This window comes from Elgaria multicarinata, chromosome 14, assembly GCF_023053635.1.
Source record: "Elgaria multicarinata webbii isolate HBS135686 ecotype San Diego chromosome 14, rElgMul1.1.pri, whole genome shotgun sequence".
Classification (NCBI taxonomy): Eukaryota; Metazoa; Chordata; class Lepidosauria; order Squamata; family Anguidae; genus Elgaria; species Elgaria multicarinata.
The window spans coordinates 33,152,757-33,178,900 of record NC_086184.1 but is presented as its reverse complement, the minus strand read 5'-3'; the positions used below and the strand labels follow the sequence as shown (position 1 = coordinate 33,178,900).

Here is a 26,144-nt window from a genome sequence, read left to right as displayed (position 1 = left end):
CCAGGGGGAGGGTGTCTTGCCCAAGGCCCCTCCAGCACCTGGAGCCAGCTTGGCCAAGCTGAAGCCTGACCCATCGCCCTCCTCAGTTTCTCCTGGGACTTGGCACGTTTCTCTTCTGGTCTATAGTACAAAAACACAATTACAGACACATTAGAATAAAACATAACAATAGTAAAATGTCCATTTCAACATATACAGTACATATCTAAAAAGTACCCAGCAGTGTACTTTATCCACAAAAATTAAGCTGGAAAGGGCTGATAAAAAGCAAGGGACACCATAGGGGAAATGTCTGGTGATCTCTAACCATTTGACACTGGGCAAGGCAGTGCTTGTTGATTGACTGCTCGGTCAGGGCTTCATTGGGCTCAGGGTTTGTCCGGGGTAAAGGGCCATCAGCTTACCACTGTTTTCCTCTGAAGTCAGCCCTGATTTTATTCCTGGTAGATTTGATCAGGTTGCAGCACTATAGGGTTAAAAACAGCCCAGACAGCTCACAAGTGCATGTAAGCACAGCTTAAAAACAAAAACGAGTTTCTCCAACACAAACACACACACAAATAAATGAAATGTTGTTGCAGTGTAATTGGAGAGTGCTCCAATGTGTGGAGGGCGGGGAGCTTCCCAGGGGAGCCAAGGACACGCAACCTGTTATTAATATAATCATTTTGACAACTCATCATTAAGCACAGCTTCTCAGTTACATCACCTCGACAGCATCTCTCGAAGAAAGAGCTTGACATTAATCTCCAATTACACCGTTTTTGCCGCTTGAGCAACCCCATTATTTATAATATCTGAAGACCACTGCAATTTTTATCACATTTCTATCTGACAGATCAAGAGAACCATGCATGCTGATGGTGCTGTATATATCATCACCGTCACCATAATCTCAGCAGCAGCTGATGCTTCTCCCAGAAAGATGGACCTACCCTTAGATGGAGAACCAAAGAAAGATGGATTCTCACCATGATGGCACCCACCTGGGTCTTCACTGCAGGTCCTTTGTGGTGGCAATCCAGATGCTCCGTGATCTTCTGTGTGATGCCCATCTGACACAGCCTTCCCCAATCTGGTGCCCTCCAGATGTGTTGGACTGCAACTCCCAATGGCCATGCAAGTTGGAGATAATGGGTGTTGCAGCCTAACACATCTGTGGGGCACCAGGTTAGGGAGGCTGATCGTGCAGGACAGGACAGGTGCAAGAAAGTGAAAACATTGTGGTGGGGGTGGTGGAGAGTGTCTGAAAATGATAGTGTTTGGTCTTCTTTTGTTGCCTTGGGAGATGCTTTCAAACGTGTGTGAACATTACAATGAGGAGGAGCAGGAGCAGGGAAGAAATGTGAACAGAAACTACTTTAAGAAGAGAATTTTGTTTCTGTTTGTTTTTTGGTAAGACTCTGCAAAAACCCATTCTTTATATTTTGGAGAGAAAGAACTGCAGGTATAAAAAAAATTCAAATGCAGGATAGAGTGAAACAGACAGATTTGCCTGTCTATCCTATTGGTGCTCTTGTCAGTAAAATAAGGCATGCTCAGGTCTCTCCCCCTCCCATTTTCCTTCTTTCTAAATCTGTGCTTTTAACCTCTTTCTGTCTTTGGACCTGCTCTCCCGCCTCTCTAACCCCTCTCACAAGCCAGTGACCCCTTGGGTACCTGTTGGGAAACTCTCTCCTGGGCTCAAAAGCTCTCCCTTCAGGGCCCATCAGGGACCAATTAAGAGCTGCACCTGCTTGACGAAAACACAGGCCTCTCCAGCTCAGGCTTTGTAAACTGCCCCCAGCATCATCTTCAGCCTCAGGTTGCTGCCAGAACTCGTATTGACTCTGCTGACAAAGGCGCTTCAGGCTGAACAAGACATTGGCTCATCTGACAGGTAGGAGTGGATGGCAGGTAGGAGGAAGGAGTGCTTGGGTCCTCCCTACACTGCCCCGGCCTCATCCGCTGCAAATGCCCTTCCAACCAAGGGCCTTCCCCCGCCCCAAACCAGAGCCACTTCCAGTACTGGAACCTGATGAGGGGAGACTTTTAACATTATTGGAGGGGGGGGTCCCCACAAGTGAACTAGTAGTGGGCAAGGGAAGGGTTGGGCATCTCCTGCCACCCACCAATGCACCCTGCTGGTACCACCCACCCACCCAGGCTCCATGTTGTTAGTGCCATGAAGTGCCAGCCAGGTTTCCCTCCTACGTCCTAATTGGGATACACGGGACGAGGGGGCTCATCTCTTTCGCTCTGGGGGTGGAAAAGCCACTTGGGGAGGAGGGAGATTTTGAGGGGGGGGGAATGACTGGAGGGAAAAGGGTGAAGCTGCCTCCCCTCTCTTCTGCTCCTTCCCCAGGCTGCTTTGGGTGAAACACGGAACAAGCCAGAGATGTTATATCTGGGAGGCTGAATGCTCCATCCGGCGAGCATTCGTTACTGGGCACTCATGGATTACTCACATGACGTCGTCTGCCTCTCCCGCCCCTTCTGGCCCACTGCCCCAGAAAGTCCGCTTGCTGCTCTCTTAGTGAATGGGGCTAATCACTTCCTGTCGGAGCAGTGAGACGGGGCCTTGAGCTTCTCCCTTCCCTCTGGCTGGAGGCCCTGAAATAGCCTCATTGCTGGTCTGTCGAACACCCAGCAGGTGTCTGTGTTCCACATTGTGGATCCTTCTAAAAGTGAAGCCCCCATTGTGCCTCAGAGGCTATTCTGAGAGAACCTCCGGGACATGTCCATCTGTTGCATAAATTATGCAAAATCCAAGTGTACCAAAATCCAATATTGAGAAACTCGCGAAAGATCGCAGACAAGGCGTTGGGCTCCAAAAACGTTTACTCCACTATTAGAATGGCGCTCGCGTTGCAAAGGCAGGATCACCCCGGGGCTGGGGCAGGACAATACGTAGCTTAAATACTTCCATGCAGTGGTCAGAAGGGGAATTGCAGCTGAGATTGCCATGTGCTTCGCCGGTAGCCTTTCTTCCCCTATTGGTGAAGTGGCGAGGGGGCTGTTGCAAGGACTTGGCTGGGTTTGATTGGTCAGCTTCATTTGAAACTGACCTGGTGTTGTCCTGGCAGTTAAGCGATGTTTACCTGAAGTTAGTTGGCGCTGGAGCTGTGTGGGGAGAAGGACATCTGGCCGCCACCATCAGTGTGAAATACCTGCCCTCAGATGTCCTTTGTCCTGCATACCTGCACTTAACCTTTCCCCTATATCTGAGGTCTGGGTGGGATGGGATTAACTCAATCGGTGTTCTTTGGAGCTGACAAGGCTGGGGGGCTGGGAAAGTGTCTACGTGCTGCTTGCAGGGGGGGGGTAAATGGAGTTCTTTACTGGGGGCATCTGGCCACTCCCCCCCTCCCTGCCTTGTGCACCCCTTTACTTTTTCTAGGTGTGTGCGTGTCAAGGGGAAATGGACACTCTAGTTTTTATGTCACATCCAAAGGGACCCCATTTCAAGTTCATCTCTTTACTGAAAAGGTAATTGCCCCCCCAAAAGGAAATGCATCACCCAAAAGGAGGCTAAAAGAGGACAACAGTTTTCATAAAATTTGCATGCTTTGTCACACAGAGGCCAGGATCTCTTCTCGATCATCCCAGAGTGCAGGACATGGAATAATGGGCTCAAGTTAAAGAAGGCCAGATTCCAGCTGGACATCAGGAAAAACTTCCTGACTGTTAGAGCAGTGCAGCAATGGAATCAGTTGCCTGGGGAGGTTGTGGGCTCTCCCACCCTAGAGGCCTTCAAGGGGCAGCTGGACAAGCATCTGTCAGGGATGCTTTAAGGTGGATTCCTGCATTGAGCAGGGGGTTGGACGTGATGGCCTTGTAGGCCCCTTCCAACTCTTCCATTCTATGATTCTATGTTTCTATGATTTTGTATGCAAAGATGCAAATGTAGAAATAATTATTACAATTTAAATAGAGATACTGTGCATCTCCCCACAGTGTTGAAGATGGGGACAGGTTGGCCAGACGCCTACTCCGTTTGCTGCCCAGGTGTCACTTACTGTGGCCAGGCAACGCTTCTTCTGGTCACCTTTAAACTGGAATTATACAGGACGGTCCTTCAAACAGAGGACCATCCTTTGTTAAAGAGGACACCTGGCCACCCTAGGCTCTTTTGAAGCAGCTATTTCTTGTTAAAACCAAGGAGGCGTTTGAAAGCTTTAAAATATTTCCTAAACAGCAAAACTTCTATCTCAGGAAGCAATGCAGAAGGAGCTTTCCCAAGGTCAGCCTAGGTTGAACTCCGCATTCACGCTGCAACCCTCTACACGCTTTCCTGGGAGTAAGTCCTGGTGACTGCAATGGTGCTCACTTCGGTCTAAACAGGCTTGCACTCTTAACCATGAAGATCATGGGGCGACTTTGGGCAGTCATTGACTCTCAACGTAACTTACCACGTAGGCTTCTTTGGGGCATAAAATGGCATAGTGGGGAGAGGCAATGTATCCCAGCCTGAGCATCTTATATCACTATTATAATAGTGATATAATAACAACCGCCACAATAACAGCCATAACATTTGCAAGACCAAATACAAGTTCCAATGTGCAGAGGAATTTAGCTTGTTAATGAATTCGGAAAGCAGTTATGTATTTCACATGGGTTTAGTTCCTCCTACAATTCAGTCCCAAGGACTGCATCTCCTCAAGGGTGAGGTTTATGGCTGTGCAACTGGCCAGAACTAGGCAAAAGGAAAATTAAATACTACATTATTTTGATGTATTACAGCTGTTTCTGGCAATTGGTAATAGGCTCAATATTGAATTGGTTCTCCACAAACAGATCATCCATTATTTGCCAAATAATGGCATTGATGGAGCTTATCAATTTTGTTTTATAGCATGCTCCAGTTTCCATTATCCTTCTCGCTGCGCTCACAAATAGGATGATATTGGATTTCAGCCCAATCGTCGGGACAATGCCCGGGGTTCCAGTTGTGCCAGGGAGAACCTGGCCACAGGCACTAGCCTGCCCGCCCGCTGGCCAAGCAGGGGCGTTGTGGAGGTGGGCCTTGCAAGGACGCAACACCAGCCCTCTTTTCCTTAGCACGACACAATCTGCCCCCCACCCCACCCCTGAGATTAGCTGTGAGTCTCACAATAGCTGGGAGGGGGGGGAATTAATTTTCTCAGCAACAAGATATCATTCCCTGTTGTAATGCAAAGTATTTGGGGGTGAACTTAAATGGGCAATTCAGGCCCATTCAATTTCCTCTTCCTGGTGGAGAGGAAAACGGCCAGCACTGGTTCTTCGTTGATGCGGATCATCACCGCTGCCAGCATTTGGGGGCTCTCCTTGGGGTGCAGCTATGGGACTCTCATGATGGGTGGCTGCCCCTCAACCTACTGAAGGAAGCAATCAGGGCAGTTAGCATTGCCTAGCATCTCTTTGAGGGCACCGCAAGAAATGTCCTAGTTGGGCGGGGGGGGGCTAGCTGCTCCCACACACCTGCTTCTGGTACTGCAATGGTAAGGCGGGTGACACAGAAAAGAGGAGGTCAGAGAGCTGTCCCTGCCCGACTGAATGGGCCTTGTGCTCCTTGTTTACTTCCTGTTTTCAAACAGGAAGTAACTGAGCGACGACGGAGAAGCGATGGTAGCCAGCGTTTCTCCCTAGGTGTGATGGAACTTTAAGAGGGCAGCTCAGGCAGTGCTACGGTTATGAAAATGGGTTGCGAGCACGTCCCTCCCTATTCCCACCTGAGAAGTGTTGGAGGAAGGCCGTGCTCCTGCACACTGCACCACACTGGCTGAATGAATTATTTAGACTCATTTCAATCAATTTCAGATTCGTCATGAATTGGACACCACACTTAACGCAGCTCCACTAGTAGAGGTGTTCGGAGCGCCGTCCGGTTCAGTTTTATTGGATGAGTTTCAGTTATTGAGGCCCGAGGATGTGGACAAGGTGCTTGGCCAAGTCCGGTCGACCACCTGTGTGCTTGACCCTTGCCCCTCTTGGCTCATTACATCAAATAAGGAGGGGATCGCCGGCTGGGTCCAGGAGGTTGTAAATGCCTCCTTGAGAGAGGGAGTGGTGCCGGCCTCTTTAAAAGAGGCGGCAATTAGACCACTCCTGAAGAAGCCTAACCTGGACCCGGAGGATGTTAACAACTACAGGCCGGTGGCTAATATCCCTTTCCTGGGCAAGGTGCTTGAGCGGGTGGTTGCAGGACAACTGCAGGCACTCTTCAATGAAACGGATTATCTAGATCCATTTCAATCGGGTTTCAGGCCTGGTTTTGGAACGGAAACTGCCTTGGTCGCCCTGTGGGATGACCTCTGTCAGGAGAGAGACAGGGGGAGTGCGACCCTGTTGGTTCTCCTAGACCTCTCAGCGGCCTTCGATACCATCGACCATGGTATCCTTCTGGATAGGTTGTCTGAGCTGGGAGTTGGAGGTACTGCGTTGCAGTGGTTCCGCTCCTACTTGGATGGCCAATTCCAGAAGGTGGTGCTGGGGGTTATTGCTCTGTGCCGTGGCACCTAAGCCATGGGGTTCCACAGGGCTCTATTTTATCCCCTATGCTGTTTAACATATACATGAAGCCGCTGGGGGAGGTTATCCGGAGATGTGGACTGAGGTGTCATCAATATGCGGATGATACCCAGCTCTACATTTCCTTTTCATCAAACCCAGGTGAGGCAGTGGCTGTTCTGAACCAGTGCCTGGGCACGGTAATGGACTGGATGAGGGCTAATAAACTGAAACTCAATCCAGACAAGACGGAGGTACTGTTAGCGGGTGGTTCTTCTGTCCGGCGAGGTGATGTTTGCCCTGTCCTGGACGGGGTTGCACTCCCCCTAAAGTATCAGGTCCGTAGTTTGGGGGTGCTCTTGGATCCAGAACTGTCACTTGAGGCAAAGGTGAACTCAGTGGCAAAGAGCACCTTTTATCAGCTCAGGTTGATATACCAGCTGCGCCCTTATCTGGACAGAGATAGCTTAGCTACAGTTATCCATGCTCTGATAACCTCTTGTTTGGATTACTGCAATGCGTTATACATGGGGCTGCCTTAGAAAATGGTCCGGAAACTTCAACTGGTGCAAAACAGGGCAGCACGCTTACTAACAGGGACTGGCCGACGAGACCACATTACGCCAGTCCTTTTCCAGCTTCATTGGCTGCCAGTCCAGGTCCGGGCCCGATTCAAAGTGCTGGTATTAACATTTAAAGCCCTAAATGGCTTGGGGCCAGGTTATCTGAAGGAACGCCTCCTCCCATATGTACCTGCCCGGACCCTAAGGTCATCTCAGGGGTCCTTCTCCGTGAGCCCCTGGCAAAGGAAGTGAGGCAGGTGGCTACCAGGAGGAGGGCCTTCTCTGCTGTGGCACCCCGGCTGTGGAATGAGCTCCCTAAGGAGGTTCGCTTGGCACCTACATTATATGCTTTTAGACGCCAGGTGAAGACCTTTTTATTCTCCCAACATTTTAACAATCTATAAATTTTAAATAACATGGTTTTAAATTTGTAATTTTGCATTGCTGCTGTTTTTATCTGGTTGAGCTTTTATATTGTATTTTATATTATGGTTTTATACTGTTGTTTTATACTTTGAATGGTTTTAATTTTTGTGAACCGCCCAGAGAGCTCCGGCTATTGGGCGGTATAGAAATGTAATAAATAAATAAATAAATAGAAAGAGGTTTCGTTGCTTTGGTGGATGCTCTACCATGTGAACTAGACAGACAGAGAGCATTCCTGTTAGTTCTGCTTGAACTATCATTGGCTGTCAGTATCCTTAATCTACAACATCTGGCCAAAATGAGGCTTGGCAGCATCCAGTCCTTCCTGGAAGGGCAATTCCAGAATGTGGTGCTTGGGGACTCCTCTGGCTGCTTGGCTGGTGGTGTCCCACAGAGTTCTGTCTGGTCCCCCAAAGTGATTAAAGTCTACAGGAAACTCCTGAAGAGGCTGCCAGGGCTTTGGAGTGCACTGACAGCAGTAGTTAGATGACACCCAACTCTATCTCCTCCCCCCCCCCCTCTTACCCTAGGGAGACTGTTGAGGTTGGTCATGGGAGTGTCTTATTGTCTGTGTACACCTATGCTGAGGAAATGACACTGAGGGCCTATATAATACCATTTGTTGTAAGCCCCAAATACTGTTGTACTTAAACATTCCCTAATCTCTGAGCCTACCCTTCAGAATTTTTTCAGGGAACTTACTTAGGGGAACCTTCATGTTATTTGTTGGAAATTACCCACAAAACCACAGAGTAGAAAGGGCATCCCCTTTTTTAAAAAAAATCCCTTGTGCAGGTTCCCTCCCCTCAGAAGGGGCTCTTATGCCTGCAGATTCCACCCAATTCTGCCAAACAGAAGTGTTAAAGGCATTTGTTGATGGGGAAGAGTGTAATTGCCATGTGGTTTGGGCCAATGACATATCAGGACAGCCCCCTGGTTGTCATGGTTGCCACAAAGTCAAGGCAGCTTTGCCATGAATGTTGGGGTCTTCCAGGACTACCTACCTGGAGGTTGTCAACACTGAATTCTAGACCACCTCCATCAGCTGAGACAGGGAGAGGGAATCTACACGTCGTTGTGAGGGCACTTACATGCGCCCCCATAACAACTGTGTAGACCGAGAATGAAGAGACGGAGGAAGAGGCGGAGGAGGAGGCGGCTGGGGAACCGGCCGCGTCCTTGCCGCCGCTGCTGCCGCCGCCTCCCCGCCAGCCTCCTGCTGCCGGGGTAAGAGCCACCCAGGTCGGAGAGCTCGGCGGAAGCGGAAGCCAAGCTCTCCGACCCGGGTGGCTCTTACCCCGGCAGCAGGAGGCCACCGGCGGCGGCTCTTCCTCCATCTCTTCTTTCTCGGTCTACACAGTCGTTGTGGGGGCGCATGTAAGTGCCCTCACAACGACGTGTAGATTCCCTCGGAGACTCAGACAGGGAATCCCTGTTCTGTCTCCATTGCCCAACATCACTCAAAATGCATGACTGGTTGGACAGGAATCCTGAAGAGAAAAATTGAATTCCAATAGACTGCATCCATCTTCTCCAACCTGGTCCCCTCCCAGAGAATTGACCTTTAATTCTTACTGTTCCTTTCCATTGGCCATTCATGCTGGGCTTATGAGAGATGTAATCCAAAACATTTGGAAAGCACCAGGTTGGGGAAGGCTGGACTGCATCTGCTCTCGCTCCCTCCTCGAGCCTGCATTGGTGCTGCACTGAGAACCCAGGTGGACACAGCGGAGAGACATCCATTGCTCCCGGTTCATCCACGTAGGCTCCAGAAGTGCAGATATGATTCAAGGGTGGAGGATGACTCTGCTGTTTTATTATGGCCCAATCTGGCATGGAAGCTGGAACTACCCAGAGTGGGGAGGGGTGAAGGCAAGGGGGTGATAAAGGTGCACCTCTTAAAATCACATTCCTTTGTGGCTGAAAGCCAAGACCGGCCCTCCTGACATCACTGCCTGGCTTTGGCACCTCTTGATTGTCCTGCTTCTTCTTTCAGGAAATGGCTACATTGAAGGCAAGGAACTGGAGAACTTCTTCCGAGAGCTGGAGAGCGCCAGGAAGGGAGCTGGAGTGGTATGGAGTGGTCCTGCATTTCTTTTCTCCCCTCAATTGTCCTGCCTTTCAACTTAAGGTTGCCCACTTATTTGGGAGCAAGTCATCTGTATGCAATGAGCTCAACCCCAAACAGGCATGCCTGGGTTTAGGCTGACTTCCTGCAGTGCAGTGGCCACCCTGGTTTCCTACTGGTTGATTGGACTAGACCTGCCTATACCAGAACTCAGACTGAAATGGGCCTGTGTACTCCAAGAGCATAAAGGAGTTTGGAGTATACGGGTCTGTTTCAGTTTGAGTTCAGGCCTGGATTCAGGATGAAACCTGCCTTGGTCTCCTTACCAGGAGAGGGAAAGGGGGGGCACAGCCTCATTGCTCCTCCTTGTTCTCTCAGCAGCTTTTGATACCATCAACCACAGTATCCTCCTGGACTGGCTTCATGAGGCCTAAAAAGGGGGCACTGTATTGCAAATGTTCTGCTCCTATCTGCAGGGTCGGTTTGAGAGAGTGGCATTGGGGGGGGGGGCGTGGTGTAAAACGCTTTTTCACATCTATATGAAGCCAGCAGTCAACGATTTGGGGCAAGGTGTCATGAGTATACAGATGGCATCTAGTTCCATTTCTCTGTTACATCACAGTCAGTTGTGGCTATGCATGAACTGGCACCTGGATGAGACCCAACCCACTGAAACTGGGACCCTGGGGGTGGGCAATTCCCAGGTCTGGAGGCTGAGGGATTTGCACTCCCCCTACAGGGACAGGTGTGCAGTTTTGAATGCTCTTGGATTCCTCTCTCACCTGAAGCCCATGGAGCCTGAATATCAAAGGGTGCCTGTTAACAGCATTGCCCATGAGCTCCATCACACCTGCACGTTTGCCCTAGTTTAACCTCAAATTATCTGCCCTCATTTCCATAGCATGTGAAAGCCCGATCAACTTACCCCTTTGCACTTTTATGTTTCATTCATCTTTACACCGCTCCTCTTGTGCGCACCAGCCTATCACTGTTCTTCCATTGAGATGCACGTCCCCCCAACGGAACTCCTCTGTACCGCCGCCTACAGTTCACTGGTTGGTGGTAGTTGGACACCGCGCCCTCCCTCCCTCCCTCCGTCCGTGGTTATTCCCTGTTGCCTGGGCTATGCCCGTTCCCCTCACCCTGCCTGGAGGCTTTAGAGCATGAACATAGGAAAATCAGACGCAGGCTTGCCTTGGAGTAAACACCATTGAACAGAGAGAGACTTACTTCTGAGAAAACAGAAGTAAGACCTCAGAAGTAAGCATGGGGTTGCAGAGGACGTCTTTCCAGTTTGCTGTTGTAAGACTTTAAAAAGAAAGCTTCTGAGTGACCACACTATTAAAAGTCAGTTCTATATGTGTTTACTCAGAAGTAAGACTCTCTCTATTCAATGGGGTTTACTCAAAGGTAAACATGCATTAGTATGAGTGGGATGTAAATACAGTTGAAATCAGTGGGAATTACTTTTGAGTAAGGGAACCAACAGATCTGTAGTTTATGAACTTGAAGATGCACAGCTTCGCATGATCAAAGGAATGGAAAATTGATCCTTTGCATTAGTGAACTACCAGGAAAGGGCTTAAAGGAGGATTTAAAAAATCATTAAAAAATCAAAGGATGACCCAATATGATTCAAACTTGGCATGGCTAAAGTCCTTAGGAGCTATCACTGTGCCAATTTTGATCTCTTTATCTTTAAAAATGATTTAAGGAAGGGCATTTTCCACATTTCTTTTAAGGTGAAAATGCCTGCTGGAGAAAAGACAGCCCATCTCTGCCCCTTGAAAACACACCCACAGAACATTGGATTGAAAATTATGGATGAAAATACACGTTGAGGGTAGCGCGTTGTCCTTTCGATTTACCGGAAGAACCAGACTTTCCCCATGCCAAAAAACAGCGCTAAGACCGGGGGGAGCAAGGGCAGGACATGGACGACGTCATCTGAGTCCTTTGTACACAACCCACGTTGACAGCAGGAGCCCAATGTCGACAGCATGGCAGCTTTGACTAGAGTGGCTGAAAGTTATTGAAAAAGGGAGAGAAAAAGGCAGGTCCTTTTCTGTTGAAGCACCCCAATTATAGAACTCTTTGCCTAGGGAGGCTAGATTATCCCCCATCTAGTTTTAGAAGGGCAGGGAAGACTAGTTTTAGAAGGACAGGGCTTTCTCTGCTGTGGCACCCCGGTTGTGGAATGAGCTCCCCAGAGAGGTTCGCTTGGCACCTACATTGTTTTCTTTCCATCACCAGCTGAAGACCTTTTTATTTTCTCAGTATTTTAACACCTAATTTAACTTAAATTTAAACTTTGCTGTTTTAATCTCATATTTTAACCTATATTAATTTTTGCTGTGTGGTTTTATTCTGGTTGTGCTTTTTATGTTGTATTTTGTATTTGTGTTTTAAATTTGTTGGTTGTTTTTATGCTCTTCATGGTTTTAATTTTTGTGAACCACCCAGAGAGCTTCGGCTATCGGGCGGTATAAAAATGTAATAAAATAAATAAATAAATTGTTCTGTTGAACTTTTACGAGGTTTAATGTTCACTCCCTGTTTTATCCTGAAGAAGAGCTCCACTCCTAATTTCAATTGGATTTTGGTTTTGTTGTTTTATCTAATTTGTACATCCCCTTGAATACCCACTGGGTGGAAGGATTATTCATAAGTATATGTCAAATGAATGAATAAATAAAATCAGCACACTTCTGCAGCACATTTAGCAGATGGTCTTCTATTTTCAGGGCCTGATTAGATTCAACTATTCAAATAAATAAGTAAATAAATAATCTTGCCTCTGATACAAACTCATTATTTCATTTCTTTATTTAGAGTCAACAGACCAATATAAAACAAGAAGATACACCGTTATATAAAACAATACAAAGTGGGGATAAGGAAATAAGAGGGAGCGTTACAAAACCACTAAAGATACTAGATTGTTATTTCATGGTTTTTGAGAAGGGAACAGAATCGGGTTATTGGAGCCTAGCATAGTGAAAAATGGGGGATGTATAGATAATAAAATTGCTAATCTGTGGATTTAAGCACAATCAGACATCCATAAGAGATCTGGTGCGGATGGCCACATTCAGGAATTTGGCCACCTGCTCAGTGGTAGATTTACTGGAGCCCTGAAGTAGACTGATCAGAAGTGACTCAGGGGAGCGTCCCGGGAAACGTTGCATAATAGGACATAATAGGTCTTTCCTTGGCTGCTGGTAAAAATTGCAATGGAAGAGCACATGTAGAATGGATTCCACCTCGATGTTATTACATGGGCAGTATCTGTTTTCGGATGGCTTTTTCTTATGTCTGCCCTCTAGCAGCTCGGAGGGGAGGACATTAAATCTTGCTAGGGTGAATGCCTTCCTGTATTTGGGAATGGTTAACCAACCCAGGTATGGCATTCCATCTTTGCAAGAAGGGACTGGGAGACCCAATGATTGAGGGGAACATGGTCCCCAAGCAGTTCCCCGGAGCTTCTGATGGTCTATATCCAGTAGTTTCTGTTTGGTGATCTGTTTAGCACTGTCCAAGTCTAGAGGTAGCAGGAAAAAGGGGGATAGCCCTATTGAGATTACTTTTTGCACCACTGCCTTAGACCAGTGAGATTCAGAGGGTTCTAACAGGACCTTGGTAACCAAGGAGTTGGGGGTGAGTATTAGGTGGCAGCGGAGCCAGTAATGTATGGTAAATATCCAAGCTTGGCATTTTAATGTGCTTAGTCCAGCTTCCAAGTTGAGGGCTATAGGCAAAGCCGTTTTTTTCTCAGGGCCAAATTAGACATGACGCGAAGCCTGCACATGACAGTGTGTGTGTGTGTGTGTGTGTGTAGGGAAGGGGAAGGTTAAGCACTCCACGCACTCCAGCCCAACACTTCTCCTGCCTTCTGTCAAGCTTGCTCCTGAGTAGGGAGGACTTAACATGGACCTTATTCACCTCTTGCTTTAGATATTCCCTTATGAAAAGCCCCTTTCGGTTAGCCGATTGTTTGAGTAATTTGCATACAGCTAAATATCTTAGGGCTTTTAATTTGGTTGCTTTAATGTGCTCTGCAATCAAAGGCTTTGGGGTGGGGGGTGGGGGAGAGATGGCGGTGTTCCCCTGCAATGGAACAGCCACAAGGTGGAATCTGAGGAAGGTGTTCTCTCGCTTTGCAAATTCTGTGCTGGCGCTGGGCAGCCCAGGATTGCCCCTTTATTGGCCATTCGATCAGGTAGATCAGCCCAATTGTATGTGAAATATCTGCTGTCAGATAAAATCCCCTCAGTAGCATGATTAGTTGTGGCCAAATTCTTGCCAGTTGCAATGAGAACAAAGAAACTCCCTGATGTTGGGAGGTTGTTTCCGGGGCCTCTCTTAGGGCATCTGTTTTTGTACAGTGGTATGTTTGAGTTGATGATATTTATGCAGTTGTAAATGTTAAGCTCAGTCTCTCCCCTGCCCAGAAAGTTGTGGCTGCATTCGGAACATGGCATGAATGAGACGCCTCCTCTTTTCACAGGAATCCAGAAATGTCAACTTTGCAGAGAAGATGCAAGCTTTCATGAAGAAATACGACAAAAATGCAGATGGGAAAATCGAAATGGCTGAGGTGAGGAAGATGCTTGTAGAAATACCTGGGTGAAGGCGGTACACTATATGGAAACGGGCATTTCCTCATTTGAACTTTTTCCTCTGGATAAGAAAAAGGCAACAACAAAACTTCTGTTGTTAAGATGGTATGATATTGAAGGGCAATATTTGATATCCTTGGCTGCTAAATTTTCTTCTACTATCTTTGGCATTCAATTCCCAATTGGGAGGAAAGGGGCAAATTATTGAAGAACTAATTCTATTTATAAGCTTCGGCTATTGGGCGGTATAAAAATGTAATAAATAAATAAATAAAAATAAGCCCTGGGTAGTGTTTACATGGGCCTGGATGAATGTTCTAGCACAGCCTCCCCCAACCTCGTGTCCTCCAGAAGTGTTGGACTACAACTCCCAGCATGCCCAAGATACCCACACTGTCTGGGGCTTCTCGGTGTTGTAGCCCAACACTTCTGGAAGAAGGATATTCTACCATCTCCACGGTAGAGTGGAGATTCTTGTGGTTCAGGAGATTTAGAGATTGTGATGCATTCTTACTACATCATAATATGTGTCAGGATTTTAGGAGAAGACCCATTATACCCCTATTATCTGATTATGCCTCTATTACCTAAGCTGCCTGGCAAAGACAATCTGTTTTATGTATCATTGTTTAGCCAACGTCATCCTGTAGCAACTGCATTAGTTCCCCCCTTTTGCTGTTAAACTTTTGCTAAGTTTTTCCCCTCTTCCAGTTACGTTGAGAGCCCTGTTAACATGTTCTTGATTTGTCTAGTGCAAATGCTGCTCGCTTTTTAAAGTACCTTGTATTCTCAATCTGGTCATGGTAAACAGCTTTGGCTATTTGGATTTGAGGGTGAGCTGTGTGAATAAACCTTATATCACAGAAACACCATGCTCCGGTGACCTCCTTCTAAGGAAACAGAGCCTTGGGTAGGCCCTGTAGCCTCTGAGGTTTCTCACCGCCAGGATTCCATTTGCATATGTGTAACATTATTCTGTTCATTGCTGCTGATGGCAAGGGTCAAGGATGTCCCTCACTAGCAGGTGGCATTCCTAAGGGTGGTCGTGTGGGGCCCATTACAGCAAACCAGCTTCCTCTGCATTACACTCCACCTTGCATTTCTCTTTCAGTGAAATTAAGTGCCAAACTGGAACTGTGACAATTGCGTAGATGCCATTAACGTGCATGCTTCTTGTTATGTATCTAACAGCCCCCAGGAGCCTTGGCAGCCATGGGTCAGGGGTGGTGGTGGAGAAGTTTAAATCTCTCTAGTCCTAGCCTCTGTTCCTGGACTACAGCTCCATCATCAACATGGCAGCTGTAGTCTGGAGGGTGCCAGGCTGGGGAAGACAGCAATATCAATTTTAAGGCAACACTTGGAGGTCTTAGGCTGGATTTACACTATTGCTTAAAGAGAGAGAGACACACACACACACACTCAGTCCAGGCCCCACACAGGCTTCCCTGCCTAACAAAACATATTGATGGCAACAGCATTCATGCAATTAGCATCCGGTCTTGCAGGAAAGTTAGGAGAGCTCAGGTTAGCATCTTTCTCCACCAAAGATTTCATATTTTTCCCTAGTCTGAATTGTGCTATTTTAAGACCCAACATTCTACCCTGTGGCCAGGAGTTGACTGAAGACCCCGCAGCCACCCTGGCAGTCCCCTTGAGTATCCCAAAGGCAGGGTGCACCGCATGACCCTTGAACCGCCTTTGGGTGTTTTCCACTAGCAACATGGCAAGCCCGAAGATCAGGGGAAAGGGCAGCCATGCTAAGATACACGCGTGTACACTTTCCCCAGAGGGTAGCTGCAGTATGTGGCCTGTGCAGCAAAAACAACAGAAACTTGTGGCACCTTACAGTGGCACCTTGTAGCATGAGCTTTTGTGGACTAGTGCCCGCTTCATCAGATGCATGCATGGAGTACTATGGAGAGTTTCAGAGTTGTATATGTTCCCAAGGAGTGACCCATGAAGTAGCTGCTTCTGGGCCCAGTCTCCAGGCATTGCAACAAACTGGCTTTATTGGAATTTCAGATCATCCACCAGATATACTATGTATGAACCTGAAACTCTCCATAATACCCCGTGCATCTGATGAAGTGGCTAGTAGTCCACAAAAGCTTGTGCTAGTCTTTAAGGTGCTACAGGTACCTTTGTTGTCTTTATCATAAAGCACTTCAAAGATGTTGTTGCTTGTACGGTCCTTGATGGGGAGCTTTCCTCTCTGATCTTGGCATGCCTGTCTTCTTCCTCCCCTCCCCTCCCCTCCCACCCCCTGCCCCACCCAACCACAGCTGGCCCAGATCTTGCCCACCGAAGAGAACTTCTTGCTGTGTTTCCGACAGCACGTTGGCTCCAGTGTGGAATTCATGGAGGTAAGGACTTGGTTTGGATGAGCTCACAGAAATCGAGAGGAGCCAGGGCTGCAGTGAGGCTGGCACTGGGCAGCTCTGCCACCGGAAGGCAGCCAATGCTCCCAATGCAAGAAGCCACATGAATAAATGATGAGCGAGCGGTATGGGGCCATCTTGAGGCATGCATCCGACAGCTGGGAAGCAGCAGCCTGTCCGAGCCATTCAAATGAATAATAGGAAACAAATACTGTGTCTGAATGAAATTGGAGTCCATCCATTGTTGGCTAATGGGCAAATGAAGTTGTCTGACGGTCACATGCAATTAAATATTAAAATTCATCCCACGTAAGCAATACTGTTTATATTAATTTGTGCTTAAAATATTAATTCTTATCATAATGAGTGAACCCTTGACTCCATATTTTCCACTGACCAGGCCTTCCTCCAGGCCAAAACAGCATTGAGAAACGTCACCCCACCCCACCCCTGGATGCGAGAGGTTTAGAAACTTGTTGCTCCATGACATGCGAAGGCGCTGACGAGAACTCCTTAGAGGACCGAGTGCTCTTTGGGGAGTGTTCATTACGGGCTCATTCTTGCTTCTTCATTTGTCGTCATCATCATCATCATCATCATCATCATCATCATATGTTAGCCAACTTGTGAGGAGATGGGATATAAATCCCCCACTATGAATACAATTACAATAATAAACTTGCGTTGTTTCTGTTGCAGGCCTGGCGAAAATACGACACTGATCGCAGTGGCTACATTGAAGCCAATGAGCTGAAGGTGAGGTGGGCTTTCTCCCTGGAGCCAGGAGTGACCAGACACCATTGGCCACACTGGCCGGGCATGCTGGGAGTTGCAGGTTGGGAAAGGCGGCCGTAGCTCAAAGGGGCACATGCTTTGAAAGACGATGCCAATTATTAAGGGAGCTGCACAGGAGGTGCCATCCGTGCCACACCAGCGCTCAGCCCGTTAGGAGTGCGGCACGTTGTTTCAGCCGTGGTCATCTCCATTGTTCAGGTCCCCATAGTGAGGCTTTGCCTGTAGGAGTTCATGGAGGTGAGATTTGAGTCTTCTGCAGCTCTGAACCACTCCTGTCTTACATCAGGCCCCACTGCTCTTGCCAGGAATGTCCACTGATGGTGCCTTGGCAAGAGCTCTTGGCCTCAGGCAGAAGTGGCACTACAGGGGGCAGGGCAGCACGGGGCGGGGGGGCAGAGGGAGGGCAGCCCTCGGCCCCTTCTCACAAGTTCCCCCTTTGCAGGGATTTCTGTCGGACTTGCTGGAGAAAGCCAACAGGCCCTATGAAGAACCAAAGCTGCAAGAGTACACCCAGACCATCGTGAGTGCCCGAGGCAGCCGGAGGGGGGAGGGGGCCTGGTCTCCCAGAGAGTGAGTGACGGGGGTGGGGGGGTGCAGCCCAGTCCCAGGGCCACCGGCTGCACAGAGCTCAGGGCATCTTGTGCAGATTTTCTCTGCCCGTAGCAACTGGGGGTGGGGCAGGAAAGGGAAGAACTGAGTGGGATCCAGGGTGACTGCAGAGGGCAGGATTTGTCCCGTAGAATGAGAGGTGGGAAGCGCCCCACTATGCCGGGCAATCCTGCTCCTTCCCTCTGAGACTGTCGTGGAAAGGATGAGAGGAGGGCACTCTGCACGTGTTCAAGCTGTCTCTTCTCCAGCTTGCAGCTACTTGTATTCAAAGGTGCCTTTAAGAGTCAGGGACAGGATGAGGGAGTCCACCCATAGGTGCCTCCCTTCAAGGATGGCCAAATTAACAAGGCTACTGGCCATGCTGGCTGGCAATCATGGGAACGCCAGTCCAACACATCGGCGGGCACCGGGCTGTGGAAAGCTGCATTACTGGAAGGAGAACCTTCGGAGTAGAGCAGTGGGAGAGAAGGATGGGGTGGACGCACGAAGCTGGTCTACTCTCCCAACTTTGGACAGGGGAAGAGGTTCGCACTGCAGGTTGAGGCCTCCTGAGCCGCATTTGATAAACCGAGAAAATGACAGAGGAGCAAAACTCCCCAGGCAAATGAGCGTCACATGCCATTGGCCTTAAGTAAGGAAGACCCTTGCCCTGGGAGATGCCAGGGGTGGGCCTTGGGATGCGCACAGAGCTGTGAGCGTCGCCCTGGGGCGATGCTCTTACTATTCAGTGTGTGAAGATGAACAGGTGGGCTCCGCCTTTCCCTTGGAGCCCCGGCTGCTCAGAGTTGGACCCCAGATAACGGGGAAGGGCCTTGAAGGAGTGCCTCCGCAATGTCCCCTCGGGTGTGACGCCACTTCGTGGCTTTATTGTTTTCTTTTGCCTTTTAAAATAAATGCTTTTGTTTCTTTTTCGTTAAGCGACATACACGAGGCGGGAATATACATAGGACCACCACAATGCAGCATACGCAGTCTGCGGTGCGCTGTTTCCTTTAGCTACCAACCAGCGTTAAGAACTGTAAGACAGGACAGGCAATTCTCACGCGACTGCTCATTTCTCATGCTGTCTTCCACATTCCCCTCATCGTTGATCTGGCCATTGTACCCCTTCCAAAAGTAGAACTGTGCAATTGGCAGGCGATGTGCTATAGTGAATAATACCCAGTGAAGGGGAACCACGTCTCCCGAACTCCACGACGTTGCTTAGTCCGGCGTGGCTCAACAGAGGAGTGCCGTGGAGCCAAAGAAAGGCATGAGCCCAGAAGCAGCGGCCTTTCACAGGAGGCTCCTAGCATGCAGCCTCCTGGCCTCAAGCACAGAGGTTCATGGAGGGCCCCGGCGTGAGGGTCCATGGGTCACCCTCCCGCGTTTCCCCACTGCTTCTTCCACCAGGAAGCGAGCCGGCCCAAGTGGCACAGCCCACCTGGCACAGCCCTCCCCACACACTGGGCTTTGAGGGAGGCCCCTCTGTGAGCCGGGCATCTTGGCCTGGCTGTGGCTGGCTGCAGAGCCGCTGGCCGAGAGGGCTCGGGCGCTGGCGCTGGCACTGCCCAGGGAGCCAAATCGTCTTTCTTGCCTGGGTGAGGGGAGCAAGCTCCCTGCAACTGCTCCTTCTCTCGCCAGCAGATGGGTCAGGTTGGTCGGGAGGGACGGTGGCTCCATGGTGGAGCCCCTGCCAGGCACGCGGAAGGTTCCGGGTTCCATCCCTAGCAGCTAGGAAAGGATCCTGCCTGGAACCGTGGAGCCCTTGCTGCCAGTCAGTGTCAACAGTATGGGGCTAGATGGACCCAGGATCTGGCTCAGGCCAGGGCAGCTTCTGATGTTCCTACATCTCCCCGCCCCCCCAGACTCGTGGGAGCTCTTCCAGCTTTCCCTGCTCAGCAGATTTTTTTGCATGCTGGCTGGGAATGTTGGGAATTGTAATCCAAAACATCTGGAGGGCAGCAGGTTGGGGAAGGCTGCTCTTTGGTAGGGCTGCCTAAATCCTTTTCGCTGGAGCGGCCTTGAGGCATCCTCACCAGGGTGGACGACTGCAGCCATAGCCATTTGGGTGGGACAGGCAAATGCAGCAGAGTGGCCCCGCCCCGCCCCTTCCTTCGCCACCTGGAAATTAGTTCTGCCTTTCCAAAGACATGTGGGGCTGGATCCAGATCCTCACTGGAGCCACTGGGCTGGTGGAAGGGGACTCCCCGTCCTTCTTCCCCTCCCTCCCCCGGCGCCCCCTCCAGCCTCCAGGAAATGCTACTCAGAGAGTCAGGAGGCCCTGCTGAGGGGGCTGAGCTGAGGTGTGTAGAGGAGAAGGGGGATCCCCCCAAAGGGGTAGAGGACCCTCTCGTGGGCAGGGCCCTCCTCCCGTGGAAGGCAGATCGTGGCTCCAGCGCCAGAGGTTCCCGCAGGGCTGTCTTGTCTCCTCCAGAGGAAACCAATCCCCCCCCCCCTTGAGGCAGAGGAAGGCAACAGAGTGCTGTGGCGGCTCTGTTCCTTTCAGCAGAGCTTTGCACCGGGAGCAGGAACGGGGGCCGCGCTGGGCCAGAGTGGCTTGGGCTCAGGCCGTCTGCGAGGAGCCGCTAACAGGCTGCTGCTTTGTGACCCCACAGCTGCGGATGTTTGACTTGAACGGGGACGGGAAGCTCTGCCTGTCGGAGATGTCGCGGTAAGAGTTTCCCTTTGCGCGGTCTTCTCCGAAACCTGCAAGGCTAAACATCGTTCCTGGGCGCTGGCTTCTTGTCGTTCCTAAGATTCCCCGAGGGCTCCCTGGCCTTCCGAAACATTTCTGTCTGTCCTCCCAACCTCCCTACTCCGGCAGAAACAAGGCAAGGGAGGAAGCAGGCCTGGCAGTGCGCTTGCAGGCGCCCTCAGCCACGAGCCTGCTGGCTACAGTTCGGCCCTGCGCAGGGCCTGCCAGAGGTTTGGCTGACGGAGGTTCATAGGCTTTGAAGTCCAACACATCTGGGCAGCAAAGGCTGCCTCAGTGGGATTTACTTCTGAGGAATCATGTACAGCAGGGGTGGGGAACCTCAGGCCGGGGGACAAGCCAGCCTTCAAGCATCACCCGTTCCCTCCAGAAGTCCACATTCCTTCTCAAAGACCAGTTGCATTTGCAGCAAGTAAAATGTGCCAAGAGTTACTGCAAAAAGCCGCAACTAGAAACACCTTTCCTGGCTTCAATGGTGGCGACCCTTGTTCCTCTTGGCTGGAAGTTATGAATTTCTGTCTGAAGCTTGACATTGTCCCATTCATGTTGCAGATTGTTGCCTGTGCAGGAGAACTTCCTCCTTAAGTTCCAGGTAAATGTGTGGGTGTGCAGGTGTGGTTGCAGGTGCGGGTGTGGGTGCAGTTGCGGGTGCTTTCTTCCAGCTTGTTCTGATTGACTTCTCCTCCTCCTCTTCTTCCATCTCCTTTTTTATTTGTACAGGGAATGAAACTAGACTCAGAGGAATTCAATGCTATCTTCGCATTTTATGACAAGGTGAGGAATAGGAAGAGAAGCAAGAGAGCTGTTTCTAGCGTTGCAAGCCCTCTGCACATGACCATGCAGACCTTCAGCAAGAGTGCTTTGTCCCTTTCCCAGCAGCCCACTGGGTGGGTCTGGGGACTGAGAGAGAGCAAGAGAGCCTGTGGGTTACAAATGGAGGTAGACAAAATGTTTCAGGGGCAAGTACAGAGCCTTGATGTTGGAGTTGAGCATATTTCCTAATCTTTCTCTTTAACTTCTGCCTTGAATATCCAGGATGGAAGTGGCTTCATTGATGAGAATGAACTGGATGCCCTGTTGAAAGATCTTTACGAGAAAAACAAGAAGGTGAGTTCTGATATTGATCTCTAGCTGGTCTGGGCAGGCAGCACGGTTAAAGGTCTGATCAGAGGAATATCCCCATCCGAGATGGTGTCAGTTGTGGGATACCCAAGTGCTTCATGTGTCAGACCAGACTTCAGAGATTGTGGTCTAATGTGCAAACAGTTGAGAGAAGAACCCATGAAGCCATTTCTACTGAGGAGTTGCGGGTGCTATAGAGGAGCCAGGCCAGAACTTCAGCCAGGGATTGTGTAGGAACCACTAGAAGAAGCAAAGGTGCTGTTGGTTTTAGGGTGGCTACAGAAGTGGCAGGAATGTCAAGCTCAGGAATGGGCTGAGATGAGAAAAGCTCTAAAGGAGGGAGAGATTTCCTGGATGTTCTTGTGGAGAAATCCAGCAGTGAGAGAGCTACTGCCTGGTGATATGAAGACTTTATAGGCCACTGAAAAAATTGCAGCAACCCGTGAATGGCCAAAAGATCTTTGGGTCTCAGACTGGTCTTTCCCTGGTGGATAAGGAGCCAATCAAGCATTCATTAATGGAAGGGGTGTTCAGGAAGCTCAGGACTATAGAGAAACCTAGACAATGTAGCATTAATTCCAAGGCGTTGTAAGTCCAAGCCAAACTCCCCAGGCCACCAACTCCACTCTTAGTCAGAGGATGAGGCTGTCTATACGCATGGAAAGCCCCGTGGTGGCTCTGGATCTGTGCTGCGTCCCTGCAATGCTGCAGTTTGAAAAAGTTGGGGATTTACCACGACTTTTTCAAATGGAGTGACATCAATAGCAAATACCCTGAAAGACAGAAACAAACTTCAAAGTGATCTTGATAGTCTGGAGTGCTGGGCTGAAAACAACAGAATGAAATTTAATAGGGATAAATGCCAAGTTCTACATCTAGGAAATAGAAACCAAAGGCACAGTTACAAGATGGGGGATACTTGGCTCAGCAATACTACAAATGAGAAGAATCTTGGAATTGTTGTAGATCACAAGCTGAATAAGAGCCGACAGTGTGATGTGGCTGCAAGAAAGGCAAATGCTATTTTGGGCTGCATTAATAGAAGTATAGCTTACAAATCACGTGAGGTACTGGTTCCTCTCTATTTGGCCCTGGTTAGGCCTCATCTAGAGTATTGTGTCCAGTTCTGGGCTCCACAATTCAACTATTTTTTTCCCCTCCCTCCCTCCCCAGTCTGTTATGGTGATTTTAGATTGTGAGCCATATGGCAGATTGTCTTGTTTTGTTTTATTCTGTACAGCGCCATGAAATTTGATGGCGCTTTATAAATAAATATTAATAATAATAAGGACACAGACAAGCTGGAGCGTGTTCAGAGGAGGGCAACCAGGATGATCAGGGGTCTGGAAAGAAAGCCCTATGAGGAGAGACTGAAAGAACTGGGCATGTTTAGCCTGGAGAAGAGAAGATTGAGGGGAGACATGACTGCACTCTTCAAATACTTAAAAGGTTGTCACACAGAGGAGGGCCAGGATCTCTTCTCGATCCTCCCACAGTGCAGAACAAGGAATAATGGGCTCAAGTTACAGGAAGTCAGATTCCAGCAGGACATCAGGAAAAACTTCCTGAATTTTAGAGCAGTATGACAATGGAACCAGTTACCTGGGGAGGTTGTGGGCTCTCTCACACTAGAGGCCTTCAAGAGGCAGCTGGACAACCATCTGTCAGGTATGCTTTAGGGTGGATTCCTGCATTGAGCAGGGGTTGGACTCGATGGCCTTATAGGCCCCTTCCAACTCTACTATTCTATGCTTCTATGATTCAATACAGCACTTCTGCTGTCTGATGTTGCTCTGGTGCCAATCTGGGGTCAACCCGGGGGCGGTGCCTGGTGGAAGGCAGTCAGTAATTGGTCGCCTTCCACCAGAAAAAGGGCAGGGGGTGACTCTGGTGGTACCCAGATGGCCACCCAGGAACCCTGCGCTCCCTCCTCGGGGTTGGGAGGGGTCTACCGCCTTGAAGCCTGCTGTCCCAGGGGACAGGATCTTCCCCATTGCTGCAGCCATCTTGCTAGCTTGAAAGCTTAAATAGAAAACAGGTTCTTGGGAAGAAATTTGCCTTCAGATTTTTGAAATTTCAGATTTGCATGTGGAATTCTTCTCATCCCCATTATCTGGAACTTTAATCTTAAAACTGGTGGCTTGGTTTTTTAAGTTAAGAGATAATTTCAGCTTTTAGTATGTAGCTATGTCCTGTTTTGAGTGTGCACGAGAGAATGATCATGTTTGAGTTTTAGCCCCATAAAGTCAGAGTTGAGATTAAAATATCAAGTTTCAAGCAGTGCTAAATTGAGGTTTAGATTCTGATGGTGCAGGATGTTAATTGGGATGCAATTTGCCAGCTATTCTAGGAGCTTCTTCAGACAAGCGTTTAATCGCACGCTTGTGACTGGCTGCTCACGGTTCTTTGCGGGGCATTTTGACAACACCGCATTCCTCCTGTTCCTTCTGCTCTTTTTTCCATCACAAAATCAGCCTCATCAAATCCGATCTTTTTAGCTATAATGAAACTTGCCACCATTTCCCGCTGTGTGCAGGAGAAGCAGCACAATAAAAACGCCCCCTGAATGGGCCACGTGGTTGTTGCTTGCTTCCTCTTCCTTCCCCGTGTGAAGAAAGAGGAAGCTGCTTGTGCCTATTGTGAGACAGAAGCCGGAGGCAAAGTGATGGTACGGAAACACAATTTCTCCCTCCCTCGTCTGATGAAGAATGAGCGAAAGCTTTGCTCTGAATTTTGCCCCATTTTCCTGGATTTCAAATGTGGGTGGAATTTCGTTCCTCTGCAAGTTGACCGCAATGTGTCCTCCTCTTTTCTGTCTTCATTTCTTCCCCTTTGCCAGGAAATGAGCATCCAGCAGCTCACCAACTACAGAAAGAGCATCATGAATCTGTCTGACGGGGGGAAGCTGCACCGCAAGGAACTGGAGATTGTACTCTGCAGCGAGCCCCCTCTGTAAAGAGCCGCTGCCCCTTCACGAGTCTCCCCCTGCCCTGACACGACCACAAAGACAAACGCAAAGACCACGAGAGCCACGGGAGGACTGCCCGCTGCCCTGTGCCTGGGGCTGTGCTCAGCCCTGCAAGGCTTGGCTTGCTGTTCTGCTTGTGACTTCTGCCACAGAATCTCCACCCGATGGTGGGGGAAAGGCAGCACTGCGGATCAAGACCATCCATTTTCTTGTCCTGCTTGTTTCTCTCTTTAGTTTCCACAGTTTGTGTCTTGTAAATCCCCAAATCTGGAGTGGGTTTTCTTTTTGCTCTCTGTTTTTTTAATCTTTTGCCTTCCTTTTGTGGTCAAGTCTTCTTGTTTACCAAAGAAGAGTTTACAAATAAAACGGATGTTCAGCTACTGGATTCTGGGGTTGCGTCCCTTATTCCCCAAAAGTTTCGAGGTTCTGTGAGCAAGGGCCGCATTCTGAGAAAGGAGCCTTGACTCCCCTTTAAGGTGGCAATTCTCTCTCCCTCCCTCTCAGGGTAAAATGGTAAAACTCGAGTTAACTAACATGACCGGAAGTTGCAGCTGTGAACTGCCCTGAGAGCGTCGGCTATTGGGCGATATAAAAATGTAGTAAGTAATAAAAAATGCAATAAATAAATAAATAGCAACATTCTGATGGTTACTTCCAGAGTGACCTCAAGAAATAAAACCAGCTATAGCTAATACATTGGTGTCTCAGTCTATGATCACAGAAGCCAGAGCAAAGGATAAATAATAATATAACTTGGCAGAAGCAGGAAGAAATAAACATTATAATGAATGCCATTTTTAAAAAGTTCAGCTGACAGTTCATCTTGATAAAAATCTAAGTTCATGGCATTCCGCATTGTTTCATCTAATTGCCCAGCTAGCTGGCAGATGGCTTACAGCAAAAATTCTGTGGAACACAAGGCGGCTCTAATGTCCAATCTGAGATGAAACAAGAGCAGATGGAGAACATCTGCTCGGCTAGTTTTAATTGCTATGAGCTGGCATTCTATGCTGAGGCTATATTAGGACAGGTGAGTACCCATAATGTTTGATTATTTCAAGTTGCAGCGTGGGTTGGATCCACCCTGAATATTATGCTTGGTGTGTCTGTAAGGGAATTCAGCATGAGAACGCAGCTGGTTTTTATTTCTGTTGGTCTAGCATTCATCCCCATATGTACAGGAATGGAACCAACGATGTAATTAGTGAACTCTGGAAATCACCTCCAAGGCCTGTCTCTTTCAAGAGGCCATCAAACAAATCTTGAAAGGCAGGCATCGTTGGTGAGGCTCTGCTTGTGCTCAGCCTTGATTTAGTACAACTGAGGATTGCTGGTTTGGGGGAACAACCATGGAACGCTCATATGCTGGCAGCCGGGGCAGCTGTAAATGAAGTCCTGGAGAAGCCGTGGCCATGCGCACGTTTCAC

The 26,144-nt window shown here is 49.0% G+C and overlaps 1 protein-coding gene across 1 annotated transcript in view; it reads left to right on the top strand.

Annotated features, from left to right (window-relative positions):
- The window catches only part of CALB2 (calbindin 2), a 30,447-nt gene extending 5,352 nt beyond the window's left edge, over positions 1-25,095 (top strand). The window contains exons 2-11 of the mRNA XM_063140961.1: positions 9,460-9,536; positions 14,039-14,128; positions 16,433-16,513; positions 17,228-17,284; positions 17,766-17,843; positions 20,530-20,585; positions 21,180-21,219; positions 21,348-21,401; positions 21,663-21,734; positions 24,589-25,095. Coding sequence (XP_062997031.1) covers positions 9,460-9,536; positions 14,039-14,128; positions 16,433-16,513; positions 17,228-17,284; positions 17,766-17,843; positions 20,530-20,585; positions 21,180-21,219; positions 21,348-21,401; positions 21,663-21,734; positions 24,589-24,705 — 722 coding nt within the window. The 3' untranslated portion in view covers positions 24,706-25,095. The remainder of the gene's footprint in view (positions 1-9,459; positions 9,537-14,038; positions 14,129-16,432; positions 16,514-17,227; positions 17,285-17,765; positions 17,844-20,529; positions 20,586-21,179; positions 21,220-21,347; positions 21,402-21,662; positions 21,735-24,588) is intronic.
- Positions 25,096-26,144: the final 1,049 nt, after the last annotated feature.